This window comes from Cyrtonyx montezumae, unplaced genomic scaffold, assembly GCF_038088225.1.
Source record: "Cyrtonyx montezumae isolate F1298 unplaced genomic scaffold, pur_monq_1.0 scaffold_0, whole genome shotgun sequence".
NCBI lineage: Eukaryota > Metazoa > Chordata > Aves > Galliformes > Odontophoridae > Cyrtonyx > Cyrtonyx montezumae.
Genome location: NW_027071824.1, coordinates 44,901,492 through 44,929,342, shown reverse-complemented (window position 1 = coordinate 44,929,342; position 27,851 = coordinate 44,901,492). Strand labels below are relative to the sequence as shown.

Here is a 27,851-nt window from a genome sequence, read left to right as displayed (position 1 = left end):
GGCTTACTGAAATCTGGATAAGCCGAACCTTCCAGCTGAAAGTAACAGGGATCAGGGAGTGTGGGATTTCAGTTATCGAGTCGAGACGTTAAGTTATAACAAACAATAACCCGCGGTGCAAAACCGCATTGCTGCATCCGCTCAACAGCCGCTTCCCTTCCTGAGAGTCCGATTCTCATCTGCTCGCCGCGCTGCCAGTGCCGCAGCCTCCGACCTAAGCCCCTCGCCGAGGGCAAAGGCAGGGCGTGCGGCATGCCGGAACCAGCAAGGCGCCTCTGGGCCCCATCCTCCGGGTTCCCGACAGCTCCCCGAGATCTCGCTTCCCTCCGGGCGCGGCCTCCCGCCCCATCCCCGCTAAACCCGCCCGGCGGCGCATGCGGCGCGGGAGGCGGGGGATGGGCGGACATGGCGGCGGCGGGCCCGGCGCTGCGGCGGTACCTCCTGCTGCTGGCGCAGGAGCACCTCGAGTTCCGCCTGCCGGTGAGGGGAGCGGGCGGAAGGCGGCCTCCGAGGGGAGGGTTGGCGGGCGATGCCCGCGCGGGGCTCCCCCGGCTGCGCCCGGGGACGACACGGCCTTGCCGCGGCGGCGGGACCGCGCCCGGGCTCGGGGCGGAGCGGGCGGCCCCGGGCCGTGTCCCCGCGGCGATCCCGGTGCGCTGCGGGGCGTGCAGGGTCGGGACAGGCTGGCAGCGCGGTGCTCTGCGTGAGGATGGACGCTTAGAGGAAAGAGGTGGCTTACGGGGACGTTGCTATGGTCCCGTGTTGGTGGTTTGGCCGCGGGAAGAGCTGCGATGGGGAGAAGGGCTGTCCGAAAGCCGAGCTCGCTGGGTCGGTGCAGGCTGGTCGGGCCTCTTCGCGCACATCTGGCCCTGCGTCACTGCCTTTGCTTCTGTGACACTCTGTTGTACTAAGGTCACGTTCAGTGGCTGCAGCTTGTCACTTGGAGTGAAAGGGCTCCATGAGGAATATCCCTAGTGTTTCACCCTCATTTCAGTTTATAAGGCTTATTTTTATGAGCATGTTTTGCAGCTACTACAGCTTGTTACTTGGAGATTGCTGTTTCCCCCATTTAGCTAAGAGTCTGACGGCATACTCTGAACAGGGCACCCGATGGAGAAAACTGTTGTGATATCCTTAAAGCAGAGGAGTAACAGACAAGGAATTAATGCTGTGATGGGCTTAACACACTTTATAGTTCAGAGTGCATCATCCCCTTTTTTGTCAATAATTAGAAAAGTATTTTAAGAATAGATAGCTTAAAGCAATGTCATAACAGGAATATTGTTGTGAGAGCTAGGACTGAGCAGTACAGATGTCAGTGAAAGATGAATAGACGAAAGGAATGCAGTTGAATTTCATTACTCAAATTTTGCCTAACTTGATCTTACTCTATAGTACAACGTACAACTTCTCCTAATCTGTTAAAAACTCTTTCGTTTGCAACTGAGTTCTGGGACAGATGATCAGCTACTTCTACACCAAGAGAATCTGATGTTTCCAGCTCATCCATGCTATCTACAAGCAGAGTGCAGTTGTAAACCTCTGCTCTAGCCACACAGTCAAGAGTTTTTCATTGTTGGTTCTCACAATAGGTGCCATTCTTTCTACTTTGTCCAATTCTATGATTTTCTTCGTTATTCCCTGTAGAGGTCACAGTCTGCATTGGAATTAATTGTCTCTTAAATAAGTAAATAGATAAAAACGAATCTTTGAAACTTCAGTAAAAACTCCCAAAGCCTGACCTTTATATTTTTCTCTTTAGGAAATAACGTCTTTGCTCTCACTTTACGGTGGACAGTTTAACAGTCAGCAGGAAGTTCCTGTAAATGTAAGTGAGCATCAGATATTTTCTTACAGTGTACGTATGGTATAAATGTATGATGTGTATGGTATTTTTATTGGAATTGGGTAACTGAATACATTCTGAAGTTTCTTAGGAAAATAAGCTATCTTCCAAAAATGGGTAATTTTCATTTTCAGTTAAGATTTTGAATTCAGAAACAGATGCACAAAATGCTCGTTGGGATGTCTTCATTTAACTATATATGAAGAAATTGTGCCATCTACTGGGAAGCTTGTTTCTTTTCAGAGTAGCTAAACAGTGAAGAAGTTCATATCTATGTGAATTCAGTGTTTACCTATAGTTCAGTGTATGTTCACTCTACGGACAGTGTATCCAAAACAGTGAAGCCAGGAGATACTTGTTTCTAGTTCCAGTGCTTGTTCAGCGACCATTACTTGTTTTTTTACTATTATCTGTGTGTAATTAAGTATTCCAAATGTTTGGAGGATGGGTAGCCTAGAAAATCATGAACAGGTAATATTTTTCCAAGTCAAATATAGAGTGGGAAAATTGAGTTTGTGATAAAGCTTCTTGGCCTTTCAAGATAATATACAGTTTTCCCTCAAATTAAATGTTTTATCCTCACGTTCTCTATACAGTTTTCTTTTTCTTTTTAATTTTTTTTCTTTTTTTTTTCTGCCTTTTCCTTTTTCCTTTCTTTTTTCCTTTTTCCTTTCTTTTTTCCTTTTTCCTTTCTTTTTTCCTTTTTCCTTTCTTTTTTTCCTTTTTCCTTTCTTTTTTCCTTTTTCCTTTCTTTTTTCCTTTTTCCTTTCTTTTTTCCTTTTTCCTTTCTTTTTTCCTTTTTCCTTTCTTTTTTCCTTTTTCCTTTCTTTTTTCCTTTTTCCTTTCTTTTTTCCTTTTTCCTTTCTTTTTTCCTTTTTCCTTTCTTTTTTCCTTTTTCCTTTCTTTTTTCCTTTTTCCTTTCTTTTTTCCTTTTTCCTTTCTTTTTTCCTTTTTCCTTTCTTTTTCCCTTTTTCCTTTCTTTTTTCCTTTTTCCTTTCTTTTTTCCTTTTTCCTTTCTTTTTTCCTTTTTCCTTTCTTTTTCCCTTTTTCCTTTCTTTTTTCCTTTTTCCTTTCTTTTTTCCTTTTTCCTTTCTTTTTTCCTTTTTCCTTTCTTTTTTCCTTTTTCCTTTCTTTTTTCCTTTTTCCTTCCTTTCTTTTTTCCTTTTTCCTTCCTTTCTTTTTTCCTTTTTCCTTCCTTTCTTTTTTCCTTTTTCCTTCCTTTCTTTTTTCCTTTTTCCTTCCTTTCTTTTTTCCTTTTTCCTTCCTTTCTTTTTTCCTTTTTCCTTCCTTTCTTTTTTCCTTTTTCCTTCCTTTCTTTTTTCCTTTTTCCTTCCTTTCTTTTTTCCTTTTTCCTTCCTTTCTTTTTTCCTTTTTCCTTCCTTTCTTTTTTCCTTTTTCCTTCCTTTCTTTTTTCCTTTTTCCTTCCTTTCTTTTTTCCTTTTTCCTTCCTTTCTTTTTTCCTTTTTCCTTCCTTTCTTTTTTCCTTTTTCCTTCCTTTCTTTTTTCCTTTTTCCTTCCTTTCTTTTTTCCTTTTTCCTTCCTTTCTTTTTTCCTTTTTCCTTCCTTTCTTTTTTCCTTTTTCCTTCCTTTCTTTTTTCCTTTTTCCTTCCTTTCTTTTTTCCTTTTTCCTTTCTTTTTTCCTTTTTCTTCAGCACATGTTCTGTTTTGATAGTGCAGAATAGCGTAATGGTGTATTTTTTGTGACATCCTCCAACCAGGCATTTTCATCTCTCATCTTCTTTTTATTTCAGTCTCCGTTTTGGATTCTCAATATTCCTTCAGAACAGATGGCGAGGGGACTGATGAAAAGGACAGTATGTGCAAAGTAAGAGGTGGAAAATCTTGAAAACGATGTAGACTGAAATTTGTATTGCTGTACCGTGGGAAGTATTGATTTTGTATGGAGAATTATAATAAACAGGCATTGCTTACTTAGCATAATTAGGACTTATTATGTAGCATGCTTATCCTCCTGACTTAACATATGATCTGCATCATGTCTTGAAACAGAGATCTTTACTGCAGAGCCCGTGCTTATCTCATAGTGCTGCTCACTTCTTAGTTGAGAAAAAAAGGGAAAAAAAGGAAAAAAAAAAAAAGCATGGCAAGAAGATTGAGGGAGGTGATCCTCCCCTTCTACTCTGCCCTGGTGAGGCCTCATCTGCTGTATTGTGTCCAGTTCTGGGCTCTCTGGTACAAGAAAAGACAGGTATCTCCTCGAGTCTGGCAGAGATGCAAAGATGATAAAGGGCCTGGAGCACTTCTCTTATGAGGAAAGGCTGAGAGACCTGGGTCTGTTCAGCCTTGAGAAAGGAAGACTCAGAGGGGATCTGCTCTATGTCTATGAATATCTAAGGTGTGGGAGGCAAAGGGACAAGGCTGGACCCTTCTCAGTGGTGATAGGACAAGGGGAAATGGCCACAAACTGAAGCACAGGAAGTTCCGCACAAATGTGTGGGGGAACTCCTTCCCAGTGCAGTGACGGAGCAGTGGCACAGCTGCACAGAGAGGTGGTGGAGTCTCCTTCTCTGAAGACGTTCAAGACCCACCTGTGCAACTAGGGAGCTGCTTTGGCAGGGGGGTTGGACTCGATGATGTCTTCCAAGGTCCCTTCCAAGCCCTACAGTTCTATGACTTGAATGCTGTTTAGTTAGTGGCTTAATTTAAAGTATAAATGGAAGTAGAGATTAGAACAGTGATAGTTAAAAACTGAAAATCAAATTTAGAAAGGAAAGGTATGATACGTAGTACTTGTGTCACCTTTCTACAGCTTTTATCTGAGCCTTCAGCCCTGCTCCTCCTACAATACTCTAGAGCAAAGGAGTATGCCTGAGGTTGGTTGTTTCTGCTGCTTTTGGCCCTTTTTTACGGGATCTGAATAACACTTTTTTCCATGAGTCATGGGAAGTGCCTCAGAGACATAGTACAGGACAAGAAGCAGCATAGATATTGTGTGGCTCTCTGACCACACTGAATTTAGTTTAGTGTCTGTGCTTTCTTGTTCGGAGTTGGCTTGGGCAATTCTGCTGAGAGATCCATAGTCCCTGTTGAGTGCTTGTTATTCAAGTACTCAGTTTTCCCTACAGTGACTTAGGCTGTTTACTCTTGCCTACAGAAAGTGAACGTGTACGAAATGGCCCTTTGTGACAGTATGTGTCCAATGGATTGAGAACAAAACTTAAGCTTACTCTAAGACTTAAATAACATCCTTCATTATCCCATGAAGAGTAAATGCACTGACCAAGAAGGACTGATGGAAAGGAGTAAGTGTCTCTAAGACATCTTACAGCCTCCCCATCTTGCTGCACTCTAAAAATATTGGTATTTTCAGGTCTATATTTGAGCTGTGGGGTCATGGCAGATCTGCAGGGGAACTCTATGCGTCCTTGAAGAGCTATCCGATGGACAAGATGGTATGCACGTAAAGAATTTGGAAACCATGCTTCTTTCATGACAATGATTACTGCTGTAGCTGTACTAATGACATTCGATGCCTTTTTTCAGCTTCCATATCTACAGCCAGACTCGACATACAAAATACATATTCATACATTTAATAAAACGTTGACCCAAGCACAGAAGATAAAAAAAATAGATGTAAGTAGATGTTTGAGATCTTCAACCTTCATTTTAATCTACTGATGTTGTTCTTATGCCATGTTATCAGTGTTGTCTAAGATATATTGAAGTTTAGGTTTTCTGAAGATTCTAAAGCAGTTAACAGCTTGTGTCTTGTCAACTCTAAATGGGATCTTTGAGTCTGACTTGTCTTTGAGTCACTCCCTTGAAATAAATCCCTGGCTTTGTGATATTTTTTTCTAAACAGGCTGCATAAGGCAAACGTGACTTCACAGATGCAGAAATGTAAACTTATGGCCCAGAACTCTAAGATTTATATGGCTAAAGTTAGGTGATGGTTTTAAGAAAGCCTGTTACTTGATCTCAGTGTCAGACTTTTGTGTTAGAATGGGGTGCAAGCCAGTTCAGTGGCTGTAGTTGCAAGCTGTAGATTGCCAGTTTTCTGTTCTGTCCTCATGTTCTGGGCTGCGTTTGTATTCTCCTCCTAATTATATCAATACTTTTATTATGACCTTTTTTAAATTACTGTTAGGTTTTTTGCTTTTCTACATTCTATTTTTAACTGTTATTGATTCTGTTTACATTGTTTACTGATACTGAAATTGTCTGATTAGTAATTTGTGCCCTTTAATGTATTTTGTGTGTATTTATCTAAGTGAAATAGTGCTGAAAATTGGTGTAGTTGCACATCACTGAAATTTGATAACCTGTCCGTCAGAAGCATTGTTTTCATAACTTGCAAACTGCATAGTTAGCATGCACAGTTCTTTTTCTCTAAGTTTCATCCTCTTCAATTCATAACAAGTTTTATCTTTCTAATTCTTATTCCTCCATCATTTGAGCCATCTGTGTTCATAGGAAAGACATTTCCGAAATCCAGGAGAGTGTCAGAATGTACTTTTAGTAATAATCTGTTATTTCTCACAGACAGAAGTCCATGCTGTCTTTTGGTTTGGTGGTGGTGGTTGTGTTTGTTTTTGCTTTTTTTTGTGGGGTTCATCTTTTAAAAATTTGACCTAGAATACGTAGATTCTTTTTCTTTGTTTATTGTCTAGGCTCTTGAATTTCTGCCTTTCAATGGAAAGGTAAATCTAAAAACTCCGGAACACGTCTTCTGGATTTTGGAAGATTATGGGATGGACCCTAACAATGTCCCAGAAGAACCTGTTGACTTGTATTTTGGTAGATGGGTGCGTAAGTACGATTACTTCTGTTTTATGATTTGCCTATTCAGGAAAATGTTTTTCAATTTAAAATGTAAAAGCTGTTTTGAGTCTTAATGAGAGCAGATTTATTTTGGAAGAGCTTTTAAACATGTTCTGTTCCAGATTACTTTGGTCATCTTGTGTATTTTGGAAATCCGATGGGAGAAGCGTTAGGGCTTTGTTTTTCCAGTAAGTTCTTATCTGCCAATGTTATCCTAAATTTAGACTTTGAGTATGACAGAAAAGCCAGTGATGATGGAATCTTTTATGTGACCTTTGGCTATGTGCATGCACTTGTTAACATATCCTTCTTATTATTTGGGAATTCTTTTAACTCTGAATTGCTGGGAATTGTTATTCTGATATCTATAATAATAGCTAAGTTGCTCTATTTCTTATTTTTGTAAGAAAAATTTTCACTCTAAACTGTTTACATACTTTTGATCTCCATCTTGAAACATTTATCAGGTACTGCATCGAGGTTTCTGTTGCTTGGAACGAAATCAATCATACTTGCAGAAAGCAGAAAGCAAACTGATGTGTTATGAAACGAAGAGTTCACTGTTTGTTGGATAGTGTTACTTAAGTAAATCTGTTAGTGTTCTTATCTCTTGTATCTGAGACCTGACAGCGATTTCAAATCTTTCAACAGATTGCAGATGGCCAAAGAGAACTTATTGAGTCCTACAGTATAAAAAAGAGGCACTTTATTGGAAATACCAGCATGGATACCTGTCTGTCATTCATCATGGCAAACCATGGGAGAGTAAAACCCAATGATATTGTATATGATCCATTTGTTGGAACAGGTATTGTGTTTTTTTTTTCTACTGGAAGTAAAAAACCTGAGAGATTGTGTTACTGCTTGCACTCTACTTCTATCTGGTACAGCGGCCTCAGGTGTCTGAGATTTGAGATCATAGCAAAAGCAAAATGATTATTGTAAAATGAATCTTGAGAGAGATTTTGGGAGAAGGAGACCAAGTTCAGAAGAGTTAAATAGACTTCTCAGAAGTGTAAAATAAACTATCTTATCTAGGTTGTTTATTTTTTGTGCCTTTCTTAATGTGACATGGTTTAAACATATTTGAATTATGGACTGCTTAAAATCCAGAGAACAGAACCTTGTCTCCCAATATTCCCTTTAGCCACTTTCAAAATGTTATGTGGAGCAGCATTTTTGGAAGTGACTATTTAGAGAAGTCTTGAGGATACCTCTGAGCATGTAACATGGTATAGTGGTTATTGGGTTCACAGCCTTCAGTAGTGATCGATTCCTTGTACTGTCACATCTTTTCTTTAGGACAGGATAGTACATACCATGTGCTCTCCCCAACTGAAAATTTTCATAGTTAAACCAGGAGGGGGAGCTTTTATTCCACATAATAAAGTGCATGGTGTAGTAGTAGCTCTCATCGAAGGGAAACTACAGTTTTGTAATTGAAATAGAAGATCTGTGGTGCCAGGTGGTGAGGTGCAAACAAGTGAGAACACTTACATTGGTGAGAGAATGAAGAGAATTCACTGCACGAGTCACTACAAAGAGTTAGAAAGAGTGAAGGCAACAATACGGCATCGCTAGTTGGACAAATTCTTATTAGCATGTGGCTTCACTGTACTGTAGAACATACATCTGGAACGGTGTATTTTCAGAAACACAAGACTTCAGTAAACTGTATGTTTTTGTCTTTAGTATTTGTGATCGTGTATGACTTGATTTTTTTGCATACGTAATTATTTCTTATGAAATTTAATCATCTTCCGTGTGCTTGTGTTTAGGTTGTGTTCTTTGAGAGGTTGAGAAAATTCTTGATCACCTCTGGGCAGTTTGTTTCACTTTGTTGTCAGTTTTATTTCTTTATTCACTAAACCAACATCCCCAAAAAATTCTCAGAGCGTTCATTCTCTCGGGGGGTGAAAACTAAGCAACAAAAAAAGGGTAAAGTTAGAGGAAAAAAAAATCACATTAGAAATGGTGAAGCTATAAAAATTGTTGTGTTAACCTTAAATGATTCAGTCCAGCAGTCTAACATACATGAAATTCTCCCCAAACTGCCCAGTGATTTGAATTGCAAATTTTATACTCTTATTGCAATAGGCACCTGTGATTTGTGATTAGACTTGTGATTAATGTGCATAGGGACACTGGAGATGCTGGGTAATGCTGTATCTGTTGGTAAGATTTATTTATGACCAGGCAGTTGCTTTTCCTTTGCTCCTACTCTTGGTGAGTAAGGCTTGGGAATTGCAGTGGTCTCTTATGGCCATTATAGGATTATTGCTGGAATATAGGGAGGTACTTGTGAGTGATGCAGTGACTGTGAGCTCATGGGTTTGGAAGGAGCATACCTTCAGGACTTGAGGAGTGCTTTGAAAAACCTGTAATTCAGACTTCTTTCTTGGTGCAACTTGAATACATGCCTTGATTTCATCCCATGTTTTTTTAATGCTAAAAAGATGAATATTATCAAATACGACCTGGCTTGCAAAGTGGTGCTTGCTTGTTGGAAGCAAACTGCTTTTGCTGAATGAACCAAACCACAAGTCTTCCTGATTGGTGTGACAGTGGACAACTGGAATTTATCCTCGGAATAAAAAGTGCTTAGAACTACACTGCTTTTATTTTTATTTTTTTCTTGCGGAAGCAGAATTGAAATACTAGATTCCTAGAATGTTCAATAATCTTTTCAGGCATGTTTTTGTCTCACTGTTGAGCAAAATGAAGCCTTGAGGAAAATATCAGGTCTTTTATCTGAATGCTTTATATTGTCCTCCTAGACAGTTGTTGTTGTTAGCTCATTACTTGTTCCTTTGGAAGATGTTTGTCCCTAGTTTTCTTTACCAGTTCATGATGCCATATGATTGCAGGAGATTGCAACAGTTGCCAATTTGACATTGTGGAGGATATTGAACCTCATCTGTGCTCAGGAGATAGGAAAAACAGACGCTGTCTGATTGGAGGCCTGTGCCGCTGTCATTCTGTTAATAGTTATCACTGGATGCAATGATTTTCTGTTTAGTCCTTTATATAAATCTATCTAATATAGGGTAGGTGAAAGGGTGGATCATATAGAGTATTTGAATATCTATGCACCTTTGTGAACACAATGTAACTAGTACTGGCTGAGATCTAAAAGCTCTAAGTTCATACTTTCCTTTTTTTTTTCTTTTTTTTTTTCCTGTGATCAAAAATTCTCTTAGATGGGCAAAGTACTTTCTTCTTACTTTTCTTGTAGGACTGGGTGGTATGCCCTACTTGGGGTCAGGGATAGCTAAGTTTGTCTTGACCCCCTGGAGGTACTGCCCATCTGTTCTGAGGGATTACAGCCGAGGGGAATGGGTGACTCTTATGGGGTGAGTAACCTTGCTTTTCCCTGATCCATTTCACAAGAAAAAGCAGATTCTTACTATTTTTTCCTCCCCTCACCTTCAGTTTTGGTAGTTTATTGGCATACAGTGTTTTCTAGAATTTTCTAGTGCCCTGGGACAGGACCTTTAGATTGCACAATGCAGTATGTGTTAGTCTGTGCTGAGTGATTGGCATGGGGCAGCATAGCTGCCTGAGATGCAACTTTTCACATTGCCAGTGAATGCAAGAGTTGGTGCTGTCCACACAGGCAGTTTGTGTACTCCTGGTCTTGGTGGCCTCTTGTTTTGCAGAAACTGTCCTCCTCATTTTAGTCGAGCTATTCCTGCTTATAAGCAATTGTTATCAGTAGGGTAAAGTGCACAGCTGGGTTATTGGTTACTGTTCAGTTTTGAATTGTCCTATTAGCTCTATACTTCCTGATTAACAACACTAGTCTTTCATAGTCTTGATAATCTGCCATCCTTCCTTTTTTCATTTGGAAGCTGTCAAAAGACTTTTTCTTTTTTCTTTTTTGGAATTAAGAATGCAGATCCCAATAGTAGCAGTAAACTAAATGAGATTTATTGTTAGGTAAGTAAGCTAATAAATGCATTGAGTAAATAGAAGCATACAGGAAAAAAAAAAACTTCTGCATATAACTCTCAATTAGCAAAAGAATTAAGAAAAAAAAATTGATAGTCACATTTACAGTAGAGACAGTTATGTTTATGAGGTTCTGGACCATTGCTACTTGATAAAGAATAGCCACATACACAAGAAGTTTAATTTTTGACATGACAAAGGAGACTAACTTTGAGATCAGACAATGTTGCTTACTAATTTCTCTGTTGTTAGAAGTACTTGTAGAATAGGAATAATAATTTTGATTCCTGAATGAGTGGCGTGAAAAGATGAGGAAGATCTGTTAAAACAGACAAGGAACTTAGTGTTATTACCTGTGGTTATAGTTTAGCAATGATTCCAAGCAGATTGTAGTTTTAATTCTTTTTATTTCTTTATTTCGTGCATTATTATATTATTTTTCATTGGGTTTGAGTCTGTTGTGCTACTTGTGCAGGCTCCTGAAGTTCTCATGGAAAAAATTATAACACAGGTAACATTCAAGACAGTAATTCATATTTCTCCCCTTTTCTTCATTTACAGGTGGCCTCCTTATCTCCTCAGCACACTTTGGAGCCTATGTATGTGGTACAGATATAGATTACAACACAATCCATGGATTAGGTGTGTTACATATTAGTAATCAATTGAAATCTTACTCCTTGAAATATAAAAACACTGATGGTGGCAGATAATGTTAAATCATAGGATCATAGAATCGCCAAGGTTAGAAGAAACCTCTAAGGTCATTCAGCCCAACCATCCACCCACCACCAATATCTCCCCAATAAACCATGTCCCTTAGTACAGCATCTAAACATTTCTTGAACACTTCCAGGGATGGTGACTCAGACAAAGCTGAAGAGTCTGTCCCCTTCTTTCATCTAGCTCCCTTTTAGATTTTGAAAGGCCACTATCAGATCCCCTCAGCCTTCTCTTTTCCAGGCTGAGCAGCCCCAGCTCTCTCAGCCCATCCTCACAGGAGAGGTATTCCATCTCTTGGATCATTTTTGTGGCCTTCCTCTGGATGCATTCCAGCGGGTCTGTGTCTCTCCTGTACTAAGCACTTCACATCAGGATGCAGTACTCCAGGTGAGGCCTCACCAGTGCAGAGCAGAGGGGCAGGATCACCTCCCTCATCTTGCTGGCCACGCTTCTTTTGATGCAGCCCAGGGTACGGTTGGTTTTCTGGGCTCCAAGGACACATTACTGGCTCATGTTCAGTTTCCCATCCACCATCAGGGCTTTAATTTGGGATTATTTCAGATTGGATTCATCAGTTTTCCTGAACAGATCAGAAGCGATTATAAAGTCATATTAAGTTACATTCCACATCAGTCCTCTGCTATATATAGCCATGATTTATAGTGCTATTGTCTTTTATGGATCTAGGTGTATTTTCCTTAGTGGAAGCTGTCATAATATTTAGCTTAAAAGTGAGAGTTTTGACAGTTGGTTCCCTGGATAAAGCATTTGGTCATGCTTGTTTTTACTAAGCTGTCCTGTTAATTTTTAAACAGGAACTATTAATAAAAGGAACAATGAAAACCAAAATAGAGTTCAAAATGGTAATGATAACCATAATGTGCTTTCTTATTGTTCATAAGTGAACCCAGCAAGCCTAGTCCCATTTTGACTTCTCTAAAAAGCTGCAGTGCAAGTTGTTGGATTTACTGCATAGGACGGATAGTGATATTCCAAAGTTAACATCTTTGAAAATTAAAGTTTAAAAAAAGACATGACCTTATGCAGATGGTACCGTGGAGCTGTTTCACGTATGTTATCATTGTGCCTTTTTACTTAGGAAGTTTAACCCAAGTAATTGTGATGGTGAGTAGGATAAGGTTGGAGGTTTTTTATTTTTTTTTATGGCTTAATTCCTTTCCTTTAAAAATAAATTACTATATGAAATGTTTTCCAATGAAATAGTTTGTTGTTGAGAATGTGTGTTTTTTCCTTTCCCTCTAAGGCAAGGCAAGCAGGAAAAACCAGAAATGGAGAGGTCCAGATGAAAATATCAGAGCTAATCTCAGACAGTATGGTTTAGAGAAATACTACCTCGATGCACTGGTTTCTGATTCTTCAAGGCCAATCTGGCGAAAAGGGGTGCTGTTTGATGCAATCATTACAGACCGTAAGTTTGTTAATGCCTAGATATGTTGCTCTGTGTTGATTTCATGTCTTGTTGAGTGCTCAAGTCTGCAGTTTCCACGTTGCAGAAGATGACTGTCAAGGATCTGCATTTTGTCATCTCTGCATTTATTTCAAAGACAGCTACAAATGTGTATCAAAGCTAGAGATAATGCTGTCCTCCATGAAAGGAATATTATGACTGATGTTAAAAACCAATATGGCTGAAGATGATCCTCTGAAGAAGTCTCATTCAGTAAAAGCATTGTTTCACTGGTGCATGGAAGCTTCCTAGCAGAATGGTCCATGTGCTGTTAGCATTCAGTTTGTACACGTGAGTCTGCTGTGCAGCTCTGATGCACTTCTGCAGACACGTTTTAAGTGCTTATTGGAATGCTTCCAAAGAGAGATTTAAGTGCATTTATAGTACACTTATCTACTAGAAACACTTAAGGATTTGTAAATCCTCCACTCTTTTAGAAGCTTGTGTATTTAACAACATTTGTCACACCTGAGAGAAGTAGAAGCTAAGGGAGTAAATACAAGAGCTTGATACAGTGTTTTCTGATCTCTGGTAACAGTAACCTGTCATGTTCATATTAGTTGGGAATAGAGACAGTGACTTTTCTTCATGTTGCCTATTTATGATTATTTAGCCTATTCGAAAGTGAGACCATGTAGAATATTTAGCATTACGTAGAACTGAGTTTATAAATTGCACTGAAACTTCTGCATTTACAAAGTGGCAATACTAGTGCTTCTGTGCTGAAATGACTCTTACAAGAACATATGTACTGAACATGCAATAAGCATGTTATACTATTAGAAATTTGCAGAAATAGATGAGAAAAGCCAACTCTGGCTCTGCTTGTCTGCATGAGAATTACCACTTGCGTAATCTGTTAGCAAGAAATTCCCATATATACCATTTCATTTTATACTGTATGTATTTTATGTATACAGTTTCTTTAGCTAAGCTTTATAGCAGAGGTGTTTGTCAAAAGAAGATGGGATTATTTGCCATGCATTGGAAATGTAGGGAACATATACATATTTTATAAACGATGAAAAAGAGTTCTCCTCTGTATTGTAGCTGATGTTAAGTATGCTAGAAGCATCTTAGAGCTGAAGGGCTTTCTTTGAAACAGTTTTAAGGTAATTCTTTACATCTTGAAGAAATTACCCTTATGAACTTTGTAGAAGTTTGTGGTTTTTTTCCTAAACTCTGTGCAAGCCTCAGACTGTGCACTGTTGTATAACACAATTGTATATTGTTATTTGGGCAAAGAGTGCATGTCTCATCTCCACTTTATCTGTTTGCTTTTAATAGCACCATATGGTATCAGAGAAGCTACTCGCAGAACAGGTTCACAAAAAGAATCAGTTAAGTCATCTGAGAGAAGGTAAGCAAGCTATTTTCTCTGTCACAGAATATCCAAGTCTTAATGGGAAGCTAGTCATGGTTTCAGAATCTTTTTTTTTTTCTTGGTTGTCTGTCAGCTTTTTAACAAATCTTAGTAACTAAAGAAGAAAAGCCCCTTTTGTTCTTTTTGCAAGACTAATATGTCTGAAATCCTCTTGGTTTTGTTCTGCCTGCTTATAACTTGCATGCATCCAGATTTTACATCCTGTATCTCACCACAGCGAAACCACCATTACCTCATATTTCTTATCCTCCAAAAATTCTCTTCAATCCCTGCAAACTGTAGAATCAGTTTAAAATGTAATGCCTCTATTTTAGCTCAGCCATAGCCCTTGGTTTTCCAGTGCTCCTTTTCTCTTCACGGATAACACGTGGCTTCTGCACATGCATAGCCTTCCTTGTCTTCTGCCTTTTACTCTAAATTGAAGGATACTGTGCTTTTTCCAACATACTTGTGATTCTTTGACTTTCAGGGGTAAGTGATGGCCTAGTTGCAAGTCTTACAGTAGAAGCTGCATATCTGAATTGGTCTAGGGTACTTTTTGTAAATTTCAAATAGTGCTATTTTTTTTTCATTTAGAAATATGTTTTTTACCTGTGCTTTTATGCTTACATTTGCCATTTTTTGTTTAGCACAGAAAATCACATCATCATTTCATCCAACTATCATCTGAGTGACATCTTTTTTGACCTGTTGAAGTTTGCAGCAGAATACCTGGTGATGGGAGGAAGATTAGTTTACTGGCTGCCGATATACAGGCCTGAGTATGTATGCTTAATTTCTGGTATGTACTATGTCAGAGTAGATGGTGAATCCTGTCCGTGCATATTTGGACATAGTACAGCTAAAACCTTCATAGTGCTAGCATTGAAAATTATTGCTCATATTTCATGTGGTTAAAACTTTTTATGAGGGAAAGCAGATTTTTAAATAAGGTTTTTGTGTGGAGATAATTCTGCCTGTAACTGAAGAGAAAAAGTCATCATTTGTCCTTGTAAATGCATGTCCAATGGATTGAGATTTAAGCTTTAAAAATGAGACTTCTGAGGTGCAGATAGATTCCCAAGATAGTAGTAGAAAGGCTCTTATTAATATATATTTCTATTAGAGTAGTTGATGGAGGTACATGATATAGTCTCGTCAGAGAACATTCTTGGCTGTTTGGAGTTTGGCAGTACTAATTTTGCTTTCTTCTCAGAAATCAAAAGTCAGTCGACAAGAGATGGCAGTGAAAGGCAAGAAGTGTAGGGAAGCAGCATTGCTAAGGATGAGAGACCAGCAGAGACTGCAGGGTGCTGTCTGTTCAGTAGTGCAGCCTGGGATACTGACTGAATTTAAGAGATGTCTGTTTGCATAGCTTAGTTTATGTCTTAAATAAGTTTTCTTGTTATTTATTTTTCTTCAAAACTGTTCTATAATAAAGGGGGGAGACAATATCTGGTAGCTGTTGGTGGCTTCTACAATGTCCTGTATTTCTGCTTACATCCAAGCTTTACTGATAAATGAATTAATTGCTATCCCTGATTTCACCATGCACAAACCTTGTGACAATCCTACATACAACTATCAGATGCTCTTTTTTGAAAATTTAGAAATTGGAAGGAGACGGTTGCATCAGATGTCTGCACACTGTTCAGTAACAAAGCGTTTAGTTGATTATATGTGGGTTGTTGTTGATTTAAATGATATAATTGGTATTTTAGGCTATTTGCATACTTTTTTCACACAGAATCACAGAATTTTAGGGGTTATAGTCCAACCCACTGCTAAAGCAGGTTCCCTTCAGCAGGTCACACAGGTAGGTGTCCAGATGAGTCTTGAGTATCTCTGGAGAAGGAGATTCTACAACCTCTCTGGGCCGCCTGTTCCGGTGCTCCATCATGCTGACAGTAAAGTTGTTCTTCTACATGTTTGTATGGAGCTTCTTATGTTCCTTTTGCTGCCCCTTGTTTTGTTGCTGCCCCTTGTTCTGTTGGTGCACTCCACTGAAAAGAATCTGCTCCCATCGACTTGACTCACTTTAGATATTTATGAACACTTACGAAATCCCCTCTCAGCTTTCTCCTCACCAGACTGAAGAGTCCCAGATCTCTTGGCCTTTCCTCATATGAGAGATGTTCCAGGCCCTTCATCTAAGACTGCTCACAGGCAAAGCAAGGAATGCCATTGACAGTATTGTAACTTACTGTTCAGTGTCTGCCTATGCATGCTTAACCCTTACTGAATTCACTAGTACACAGGGACTTATTTTTCCAATAAAACCTGTTCTGAATTATTGTATTTGTTCTGTTTGTCAAGATAACTGAGCTTTTTGTCTACTCATTGAACCTCTGTGCAGCAGGATAGTGTTTAGCTGCTGGTAACTTCCAGCTACGCATTCTCATTCTATTTTTGTTGCTGTTTTGGGGAGGTCAGCTCTCTCAAATTCTAGTTGGATTGCCTCGTTAAAAGGTAAATTTCTACATAGTATTATTCATTTATGCACTCAAGTTTGAATTATGTAAGTCACTGCATTAACATGCAATTTAAGTTCACTTTCAGCTGTGAGGATGAACATGGGAGAATTTTATGTATGTAGAGGAAAAATAGGAGGCTGGCTGCTGGTATGTTGTGCTGTCAGATATGCCCAGGCGACACCTGCCATCAGGCTTCTATGTTATTTGAGATCCTTGTATATTACTCTAAATTAAAAACAGAACTAGGTTAAAATTGATGTCTGTTAAAAGCACCACTGCTGTGTTTCTCAGATAATGTTCTGATTTCCACCTAAGATTGAAAGATATATATATAATATGCATTATTGCTAACAGACAAGGATTTTTAACAAAGTGATAACTATCTCTCATTCTGCAAGATAGCATCTCGCACCAGAGTTTACTCTTTCATTCTGACACTGAAATCATTGTTGAGTCTGAATTCCTTTAATTCCTTTGCAGTCAGGCTTTTATATGCTTAAGAAGAGAAACTTCAGGGATGCTGTGTCAGAGTGCCTACTTTACTAAGAGTGAGAGGCTGCTTGGTGTACTGCGTGCATCAAAAGTCTTGGGAGTCAAAACAAAAACAAAACAGTTGAGAATTCATGTGATTCTCCCTTGTCAATTGCGTATTCTTTCTTCACTTAGCAGAAGCTGTGACTTGATTTCAGACATAAGAAGGCTGTTTTGTCTATCGGGATGTTTTGTAGAGAGATGAGGACACATGAAAAACAAATGCTGCTGCAAGATTTTACTTGTTTAATCAAAAATTTTTACGTTGTTTTACTTGTTTAATGGCTTACTGTTATCTTTAATAAATATCGGGGCTTCACTCAGTACCTAGAAGGATCCTTTTATGGGTTCTTTTCTTTGTCAAGTTGCAATGCTACTAAGCTTCAGATCTAGTACTTTTATTCTATAAAGTAAACACTTTGTGGCAGGGTTTTGTAGAGGATGACTCTTTTTTTCCTGGACAACTGGGCCTCTGAAATTCGTGTTAAATGTGTGTGATTCTACCAAATCCTGGATGAGAATGGTTTTCAAGTGAGTTTCTTTTCTTCTTCCAGCTACTGTTAGTGAACTCAAAACTATGGCCTAGAAAAGTTTGCATTACCTCCCTGTCTTGTTAATAGGTCTGGATAAGTGAAATTTGATTTTTGCACTGGTTTTTGTTTCCTTCAGCCTGGTTTCCTGAGTGCATTTCTAGTTTGTGTGTCTGAACAAGTTTGCAGGTCCATCATTTAGTGGCATGCCTACTGTCACAAGCCTGTGCCATACATACAGGACAAGTTATTTTCAGTTGTATTGGATTTGACTCCTCTTTCTCCTAGAACAGTAAATCCACGTTGTAACAAGCAGAAAATCTGCATCTTTACTGGAAAAATACCAAGTTCCTCCATTTTTTAGTTTCAGTGATTTGTGTGAAAATTGTTCTGTTATTTCTTTCTATTTTTAATGCCTGACTTCTGTTGAATCCCAACCACAGGCAAATTGTGAGAGCAAGCATTTTATATGAAATCGTAGTCACTGACAATACCATATAACATTTACTGCATTAAAGTGTAGAAACTACTGTAGGAAAACTTCTTACAAAAATGAAGCCTAACAGGCTGATTTATACGGCAGTATATATAGGAATAACATCTGATCTCATTTATCTTATTAGCTGAGTTAATACTGTAGTATTGAATTGAATTTTAAATTCCTCCTTTTGCATTTGAAGAAACATAGGGAAATTTCCTATTTCCGAGGGAAAATTTTTGTGAAAAATCTGTGTGAATTTTGTTTCAGATGCAAATGTTCCAGTTTATAAGCTTAAAACTCTGAATGTTTATTTTTTCCAGATACACAGAAGACATCATTCCCCGCCACCCATGCCTGAAACTTATTAGCAACTGTGAGCAGATGCTTTCCAGCCACACGTCAAGGCGCCTGATAACCATGGAAAAGGTGAAGGAATTCAAGGTAAGCTTGAATTCTTGATTAGGTTGTGTAAAATGGTAGCTGCTGCACTCATGAAAGGTTTGTGCTGTGCAGCATTTGATCTTCACGCAGTTCTCTCGCGCTTGAGTCTTTTATGATGACGGAGCTTTCATAAAATTGCCACACATTTCTTCAAAGTGAATTTGGTAGTGATTTAATGGACTGCTCTGGTTTTGCTCTTTTGTTTTGTTCTTTTTCTCCTCGTCTTCTGATACTTCTAGTCCTCAGCAAATCCCTTTAACTGTGTGAAAGTGATCTTTGAAACTATGCTTGCATATAGATATTGCATATGCTTTTCTTGGAAAACTGAACTCTGGATCAGATCCATGGAGATGTTTAGATGCCTAAATTTGCGTTGTTTCTGAAATGTGATTTGGTGCCCAAGTATATTTTAAATGCCAAACACTTTGTGGATCTGATGGTACAAAGTGAACCACATCCAACTGTTACTTCAATTTTAGAGTGGTACTTTTTGATCCTTAAAGCTGCATGGGACTAGAAGGAATATAGCTGTTGGAAATAATAATCTTCCTATAACATAAGGACAATGAAGCAAAGAGTTTTTGTTTAAATTTACTGTGAGGGAGGGCAAACCAAGTTCCTCTTCAGAGACACTGAAACTGGCAAACACTGCATTCAAGTCTCCATTCCCTTGTGTCTGCTTCTCTCACCTGCTAATACTGTTAAAAAGATACTACAGCAAGGGGAAGCAAATCATTTATGAAAGCACATGCCAAAGGTGAGCATTCCTTTTCTGTTGGAAGAGCTGTTTAAAATGACAGGAGATACAGATAGACTGCTGTGTTAGCATGCTGTTCATACCAACAACACAGCGGGATTTCAGTGCTGCATTTGTAATGCTGATGTTGACTGAAATTTTCAAGCAGGACTGATTTTTTTGTTCAGAGCCCAAGTTGTCAACTTTGTCAGTAGCAAACCTCAAGAGCAAATTAGAAAACTTCTTGACATGCAAGTCTCAGGATGTCCATGGAGGTATTCTGCAGAAGTTTTATTACACAGCAGCAGGTATGTGGCTGCCAGTGCTGTAGGATGAGATGTTCTGATTTAAAGAATATGTTCACCCTTCTGTAAAGACTGTCATCATTTGTTATTCTTGTTTTGTACATCACGTATTCTTCTGTAGTGCTTTGACATGTTCATGCCTGGAAGCACTTAGCTTTGAGCACCTGATACTGCTTGGCAGACTTACTGCCTAGATAAAACTGCTGTGTTTTTGCTGTGGTCTCCAGATGTCTTTTATGTAGCTTAAAGATAGTAAGGCTCATGCACTGTTTCTGATAATGGAGAACTTGTACAAATAACAGGGTAGATGTACAAATAACTCTTTAGCCAGTGCCTGCTTGGTTAATGGTCTTGATGTTTGGCATCTAGCTTCCAAAGATCTCTCCACCCTGTTTTCCCTTAGCTGACGTGCTTCATATTCCCATGGCTCTCCAGGACGTGTATTTTTTGTGTCTTTACATCTTGGAAAACCTTTCGAGTTGGATACTTCCGACTCTTCAGATACAATCATAAAGTCCATGACTTGGAGCTTTGGCTCTAGTTTTCCTGAATTTTTATGAATGTGCAGGCATTTACATCTCCAGAAAGTTGCCATTTTCTTTCACATATTTCATTTAGTTCAGCTTAGTGTAATACTCGTAAGTGACTAAGACTTTGTAAAGGATGTAGTGTCATTATGCCATCCTTCAGTTTCCCCAGTGTCACCAACAGCAACTTGCAGATTTCACAGCAAATTCAGTTCCGTTATTAACACTCTTGACTGGAATAAAACTGTCTAGTTAATATTACAGTGAGCAGAACTATGTGAGTCTAACATCACCAAACTATGGAAAGAGGTATTTTTGAGAGAAAAAAACATGAGTTCTACTCTTCAAGATTGAAAGAAGTCATATGTAAGAAATGAAATAAATATAAGGCTGAGAAGCTGTTGGCTGAATAGATTAGTGATGTAATGTCTTTTGACTGTAATCAAGTAGAGTACAGTCTTCTGCTTTAGGCCAGAGAGGGTTTAACCAGTTCTTCCAGACTGAGTCAAGTGAAAATGTTTTCCACTGTGCTGGTTTATTTTTCAAGAATCTTTTAATGTAAGTCAGAAAGATCTCAGTCTGTGTTATCAACTATTTATTTATTTTAGTTTCAATGTCTTGTTAGGTAGGTTAATTGGTAGCAAAGTTGGAGTATAACGGCTTTCAGCACGAGAGTTCTTTGGAATCTGTTTCTAGTGATCAACTGTCTCAGGAGTGGTGAACTTAGTAGCAGAATTTAACTAGGATGTTCCCTTTCTTTACAACAGTGGTCTAGATTTTTCTTCTTCTTTTCCCCATAAAGCTTGTTTCAGCCATTGCAGAATTCCTTGCACTTGTTTCATTTCTTGTTTGACTGTCTCAAAGAATTAGACTAGCTATTTGTCTGATCAATGCCACCTAGTTCTAAAGTTTCTTATTAGGACCCTTCAAAAAAGAAATACTGAAGGAGAGCTCTGTAATTAACAAGGGTTAAGAGAGACACCTAGAAATTATAGAGTGAGATGAAACAGAAAACTTGATTGAAGGTTGAAGACTGCCCATGGAGAGGCTCTGGAGTGCTGGGCTTACAAATTCACAATGCTGAAGGGGTCCAGCACTTCAATGTCATGTAGTCACTCTGGTCTTCAGCAGTGTAGTATTCTTCCTGCTGCATTTAGCAGTGTTTGTTCCTTGATGTGTCCCTATTGTTCCTGCTCTGGAAGGTGCTTATTGCTGTTTATAGCTGTATGACATTAGTACAAGTGGTTTCTATAGCTACTGTTCAGCACCAGGTGTAGAGTGGTTGGAAGCTGTGATAAGGCTAGGAAGATCTATTAAACAAGAACTGCATGTGGGTAATTATCCTAAGACTGAACTGAGGCATGCCAGGTTTATAAAAACCTGTACACTTACACGATATCTACCAAAACTTAAAAACAAATTTTTCCTGCTATCTTTAAGCTCCCTCCTCTTTCTTTTATCACTTCCATTGTTTATCAGAGACATTATACCTTTTTAGTGTTGTCTTTAGGACAATTAAGTGTTAAGCTGAAAACTCAAATTAGGTAATAGCAGTTTGGTAGTATCTGCTTTGACAAGAGCTTTTTTGGCTTTCATTTGTCACAAAATTCATCATAAAATGCTTCAGAGCAGAAATTCTGTGCTATAGCTACTGTTTACAATTAGTCTGCTGTTCTGAGAACTTAAATTATTCAAAGTGAAAGCCAAAGATGATTTAAAAAAAAATAAAAAAGGGGATGACATGTGGCTAATAAAAGTTTTTAGTTCTGACTTCTACAAATAGAGGAAGAAGTCTTTGTTTTCGTGGTAGGACCAGTGCGCTGCCAAACAGGCTGATCGTTCTGATCAGACTTGGCATGTGGCCGAAGGAAATGTTTCACTCCTGATCCTTCCAGTGAGTCACACTAAGAAGAGGAGAACTGCCTACATTAAAACACTGGTTCAACTCCATTTTCTGAATTTAAGCATGTATATTAACTGGACTGCACAGTTGATGCGCTTGAGGGAAAGCATGGTCAGTGGCTGAAACAGTTGCCACAATTCGATGCATTCATTACTGTGTCCTGTCCACCATCCAAAAGTTGTCTTCTCTTATTGCCAAACATTCCTGCAAGAAATTCAGACTGCGTGTTCTGCCTGTCTAGGTTACTCAGAATGGAGGTCAGATGAGGATATTTGACTGGCTTCCTCCTTGAAATGAGCTGGTGCTTGATGCCTAGGCAAATTCAGAACCAAATAGAATCGTTTCATGAAGAATGCACTAGAATTAAATGCAGTCTATTCCTAGTGCTCAGATTGTACCCATTCATCTCCCTGTATTGAATTTGTTCAGAAATTGTTCATCTCTGAAATTCAAGGATTCCTTTTACTTTGATCAGTTCTCATATTCCTTGTAAAACTATTTTAATTAGTAAATGTCAATAATCTCTGGATAAATCTAGTGTTTCTTATTTTCTTTTCCTTTTTTTCCTAAGCCATTCCTGATCTGTTCTTTAAAGCCATCACGGCTTCCTACCACTCTGCACCTGGTGCTGAACAGTAGCTATAGAAACCACTTGTACTAAGAGGTAAAGAATGTTAAGTCTTAAGCTGGAATTACGACAGTGTGGGCCAGGAGCTTTCTTAGTAAACCATCCCAGGAAATCAGTGCCTCACTGCACATCTCTCATATAGCAAGCAGTGATCTACATAGCTGTTGATGAGGCGTGGATTTACAGAAAAGATTCTTCTGTGGTGTGAAGTGCCAGACTTTTGTCCATCTGATGAATGCAGATGCTTTTCTTACAGCTTCTTTTAACTTGAAGTTTCTTCCCTTTTGTAACATATCCTCTCTTTGCCCTAACCAGCCTGGAGTTAGACGGAGGTAGTTCCTTTCTTCCTTCCTCCCTTCAGCCTGAATCAGCATTTTGTTACTTAAGAAATCAAGATGAATGGTATACAGATGTGTGACCTTTTAGAGGTTATAGGGAATCATTTTTATGTTAAAATACTGTTGACACCTATACCATTATCCATCAGGGTCAGATATCTCATCCTTTTTTCAACACAAGTGAATTAAGTAGAATTATCATTAAAACACTTCCCAAATGTGTAAGAATACATTACCTGCTTAGGTCAAAGAAGGATTTTCTGACCTGCAAATTCAGTGGAAGAAGAACAAGCATACATTTCCTCAGTGTGGTGTAGCATAGGAGAGAGAGAGGAGTGGTTACAGACTGACTGTGAGAGAAAAGTGACATAAGTCCTCCTTGTTTCTCGTCTCCCGGTAATATATACTCCCATGGACACGTTATGAGGTTTTGATTATGACCCTGAGAATGGTCTTAGATCTGCCTGTCTCACCTCTCACAGGTGACAGAATCCAATTAGTACTGTGTCTGCAGTGGGCTTACTGAGATCATTTGCTCCTGCTATTTTCCAACATCACAGTATTTAAAAAGAACAAACAGGCTGCTCATGGTGTACGTTGTTTACATGTTAGCTATACGCATGGCATTTAATTTTCAGCAACTTATAAGTCTGTGGCATGCTGATAGATATCTGCTAGGATAGCAGGTAACTGCTCCATAGGAATTACTCACTGTGTCCAGAGGAGGGCACTTGCACATGCACACAAACGTCTTGCTATGTTGAAAAATCCATCTCTGTCTCGCTCCTTTAGAATGTGTGTTAGGGCATACAAAGCAGGATGTGGTGTTGATCTTGCTAAATGAAAGCCTAAAAGAGCTACAGAATAGCTGAAGGGGGAGATGTCCACTACAATTTACTTTCTATTTTAATATTTTAATGTCTTACCAGCACTGTAATAGCTAGGTAATATACAAAAGTACTGAATTAAATCTACTTCCACATTTCTACTACTTGTGCTAAAGCATACCAGAGCAACTTTAATTTCAAGTATGAACGAATAACCCTGATATGTGTGCTACAATAATGGGCTGATCTATATGTTACTGCATTGCTTAAAAAATGATGTACACTCTGGAGGTGTGTTAGAAAGAAACATTAAGTGTGAGTTTAGTTCTGTTGTATGCTTGTTTTTACCTTCTCTTTGCACAGTTCAGTTGTACGTGTGAGGCTGTTCATCTCAGTCCCATCCTGCTACTGAGTGAGATAAACTGTAAACCATGAGTGTTTTATTAAACTGTTTCTATATTTGACATCAGCTTTTAGTGCTCAGATGAAAAGGTTGGTGTGTTATTTATGTTAGAGTACTGTTAACACAAAATTGGGAAGTATCTTAATTGTATAAAGCCACAGCATGTGATGAACTAAACTTTTATATGTAGTCACTCATATAATGGGTGAGTTTTCTAAACTGTTTTATGGGCTGATGTCAAACAGATTTTATGTGCAGGGCTTCATTATGTCAACTTTAACTTTCAGAAGTACGTGAATAGCGCACACAAATAAAATCCTCTGATAGTACTTCAGTATCTATGGGAACACATTTTAATCTTTTGTGTTCCTCTTCTGTTTGTATCTGCTTTCCACAAAATGAGTGATTGAATTCTTCAGGTTGTATTTTTTCTGAAAACTAATCTTTGTATTTTCCTTTGTAGAAGTCTGTGTGACATAGTAACTGTGTTCTCATTTCAACATGCAAGGTTTGAATTCTGGTGATAACCACCGAGACCCTTGCAGTGATTCAGCACAGTTCAAGCTGTGAATGTATGTTACTGACAGCTTGCATCAGTTTGGCGTACAAAGTAGAATAATGAACATTTGAATAATTAACACAAAGAAACAAAAACAAAACCACACTGCAAAACAAACCAAAAATTTGTTTGCTTACAGCTTGTATTTGATCGGTGTCAAATGAGAATCCACTGCATATGCATTCTCATTTCTGTTAAAATGTTGAAAAGTTTGTGGTAGGATGTATGTGTTCTTGTTAATTCCGAAGAAAACTTCAGCCGTGGATTTTTGGAATTCTTTAACCATTTAAATGTTTGACATTAAACTGTAAAAAAAACACTTTATTCTTGCTTGTAATAATCTGAAAAGGTCTGGAGGAAAAACAGTGGCAATGCATGCTAAACTTAGTACGATAAAAATTAATGCTTACATTTTGATACCATACAGGATCAAGATCAGAATTCTTACTTGTCGGATGGTCAGTACATGCCATACAAGGGACACAATTCTTTTCGTGAGAAGTATTTCAGTGGTGTGACAAAAAGAATTGCCAAGGAAGAAAAAGACAACCAGAAGTAAAATAAACATATTAAAAAATGGGGAAAGAATGAAGATGGTGTTTCTTTGTAAAGACATCTGGATATGAACATTCGTTTGGATGCTTCAGAAAAATGAATACTGCTTTTAATTTTAAAGCGAGATGAAGCCCACAACACAGGTTGAGAGCCGTTCTTTTTAATTACATTTGTTTATAGCAGATTTTATTGTACAAGGTTTCTGAGTTTTATTGAATTTATATTTGTACTTTCAAGTCCTAATGATGATTGACTAAAACCATTATTATTGTTCTTTCACCATTAACATTTTACAAAAAGTAGTAGTGTTATTTGGCTTCTTAAACTGTGAACATCTGGCAGTTTTAGAAACACGTGGTGGTGATCAAGAATTGCTTATTATGAAGATCAGTTTCATTTGCTTTTTTATTTTCTATCCCTAAGTGGTATACAGTAAAACAGAAAAGTTTGTCATGAGATTTTATTTTTAATTGTTGTATGGAATAACTGCTCGAGGCTGCTCTGGCTGAGGACTGCAGTGTTTAAAACAAACAACCGAAAAAACACAAACGCACAAAGAAACAAATGTGTGTATGTGTGCACATGCACGTGCCTCTGTGACCTGACAAACTCTGGAGAGCCTGTTAAACCCTGTGAAGCTTGTCCACATCTGAAGCTCATCTGTACTTTGGATTTGCTCTTGCATTCCTAAACCTTGACTCTTGGTCAAGCCAACTGTCTGCAATTTTTGGTTCAGAAATTGATAGTTAAAGCAGTAACAACAACAGCATAAAATCAGTAATGGTTCCCTAATGGTATTAAGCCTAATCAAATCTTTGAAATTGAAGCTGTATTTGTCAGAGGGAAAACTTTGCTGAATCCACACCATGTCCATCATGAAAATACCTCATTTAAAAACCACTAAGCCCATTAATTCAGGATGTTAATGGCTCTTTTCATTTTGGTGGTCAAATATTCTTCAACACGGCGTTGGTGAATGTATCTGCGTGCTCCAACTAGAGGAAGCCTTGCTTCTTAATTTGCTCAAGCTCCTGACTGTGGTCATTTTACAGTCTTTGTAGGTAATAATCTAGAGCCTCTCCAAAAACCCAGTTGTACCTAGGCAAGTACAAATCATTGTGTATTTGGTTGAGTTCATTAACTGGATTTGCTCCTCTGTGTGTTGTGGTCCTCAGCTGCAGCAGGGAGAGCTCAAATATTCAATGACAACTTTGTCTGACCTTCTGGATCTAATCTGTGGTGTTGTAGGTAGTTCTAAAACAGTGATTTATTTTCTCTGTTTACATTATAAATCACTTTGTTTTGAGACTCTTAATGTCAGCGGAATAATAGTTGTTCTGGGCTAAACTTGGAGGGAGATGAAAGCTCAAAAAATTTTCAAAAGCAGAATTTGAATTGATCTCTTTCAAATATTACATCAAGAAATTGCCACTACTGGAAAGCTGTCTTCATGTACCTTCTGACTTCAATTTTAATATTAGAATTTGACGTTCAGTTTTTATTACTTTAGAAATTAAAATTACTTTCTGTTCTTCTTAGGCAAGGATTTTTTGTAGACGGATTTATTATGCATTTATAACTTCATTTTCTTAAAAGTTACCCTACATAGACATGATCTAAATGGTTATACAAGATGTAAGGTAGTGGCAAATCTGGCTCTGTCTACTCAAAGAGAATGATTTAGTTTATTTCTCCTCTTCTTGGTCCAACTTTTAGTCCATTCAGCAGTGGTGGTGTGGCCTCTGTTTAGCAGTTCATACATAACAGCTCTATCATTACTGAAGAATACCATTTTGAACAGGAACTATACGTGTATTTGGGGGTACTACATCAACGTACACTAATCAGAAAGTTTGGAATTGAAATCAGATGTTCAACCTCTGCTGATCCCCAACATTTAAAGCTATCATTTGGAAATATTTCTGATGTCTAAATTTCTCCTTGTTTAACGTGCGTGCTGCAGACAATCGTATGTGCAGACGTGCAAAGCAGAGGCGTTTATGGCTGTAGAGCTGGGACACAGCCCTTGTGCTGTCTGTAGCAAAGGACTGACAAGAGGGTGAGTTATCTTTTCGGCAGGATTTGGCCACCGATGGCCGCGGTTTCTGGCACTTTCATTCAATCTGGTTCCATTCAGTCTCCTTCCGTGAAGTTCCAGTTTCCTGTCCCTGGCAGGGAGGGTCAGTTCACGAGCCCGTGCTGAACTCATTCCGTTGTCATTCTCTCCTTTGGGGTGGTTTGTGCCATTTTCCAGTTTTGAAAAATAAACATTATTTTTGGAGCGCTTTGTTGCACTGCAGCGAATTGGATGGAGGGAGGAGCTGAAAACGGCTGCGAGGTCACACGGGCAGAGGCCCTCTCTTGCTGTAGGGAGCACTTCATCGAGTTAAGAACGGGAACAAGTCCCTGTCTTCTCACAGTATCCCTTTACTTGATGGTTTGAACAGATTTGACAGCGGGTCAAAGTTTGATGGGGT

The 27,851-nt window shown here is 38.5% G+C and overlaps 1 protein-coding gene across 3 annotated transcripts; it reads left to right on the top strand.

Annotated features, from left to right (window-relative positions):
- Positions 1 to 394: 394 nt before the first annotated feature.
- Positions 395 to 26,917, top strand: TRMT11 (tRNA methyltransferase 11 homolog). 3 transcript variants are annotated; one of them, XM_065734095.1, is made up of 13 exons: positions 395 to 480; positions 1,763 to 1,828; positions 3,598 to 3,671; positions 5,178 to 5,259; positions 5,351 to 5,443; positions 6,481 to 6,615; positions 7,283 to 7,439; positions 11,144 to 11,224; positions 12,570 to 12,734; positions 14,061 to 14,133; positions 14,787 to 14,918; positions 18,473 to 18,593; positions 25,247 to 26,917. In XM_065734095.1, the coding sequence occupies exons 1-13, from the start codon at positions 406 to 408 to the stop codon at positions 25,376 to 25,378; spliced, it is 1,386 nt and encodes a 461-aa protein (XP_065590167.1). In that variant the 5' UTR covers positions 395 to 405; the 3' UTR covers positions 25,379 to 26,917. The 3 variants fall into 3 exon arrangements, with proteins under 3 accessions (XP_065590167.1, XP_065590174.1, XP_065590184.1); XM_065734102.1 differs by lacking the exon at positions 25,247 to 26,917 and having other exon boundaries at positions 14,787 to 14,938; positions 18,473 to 18,588; XM_065734112.1 differs by lacking the exons at positions 395 to 480; positions 1,763 to 1,828 and adding an exon at positions 4,962 to 5,109.
- Positions 26,918 to 27,851: the final 934 nt, after the last annotated feature.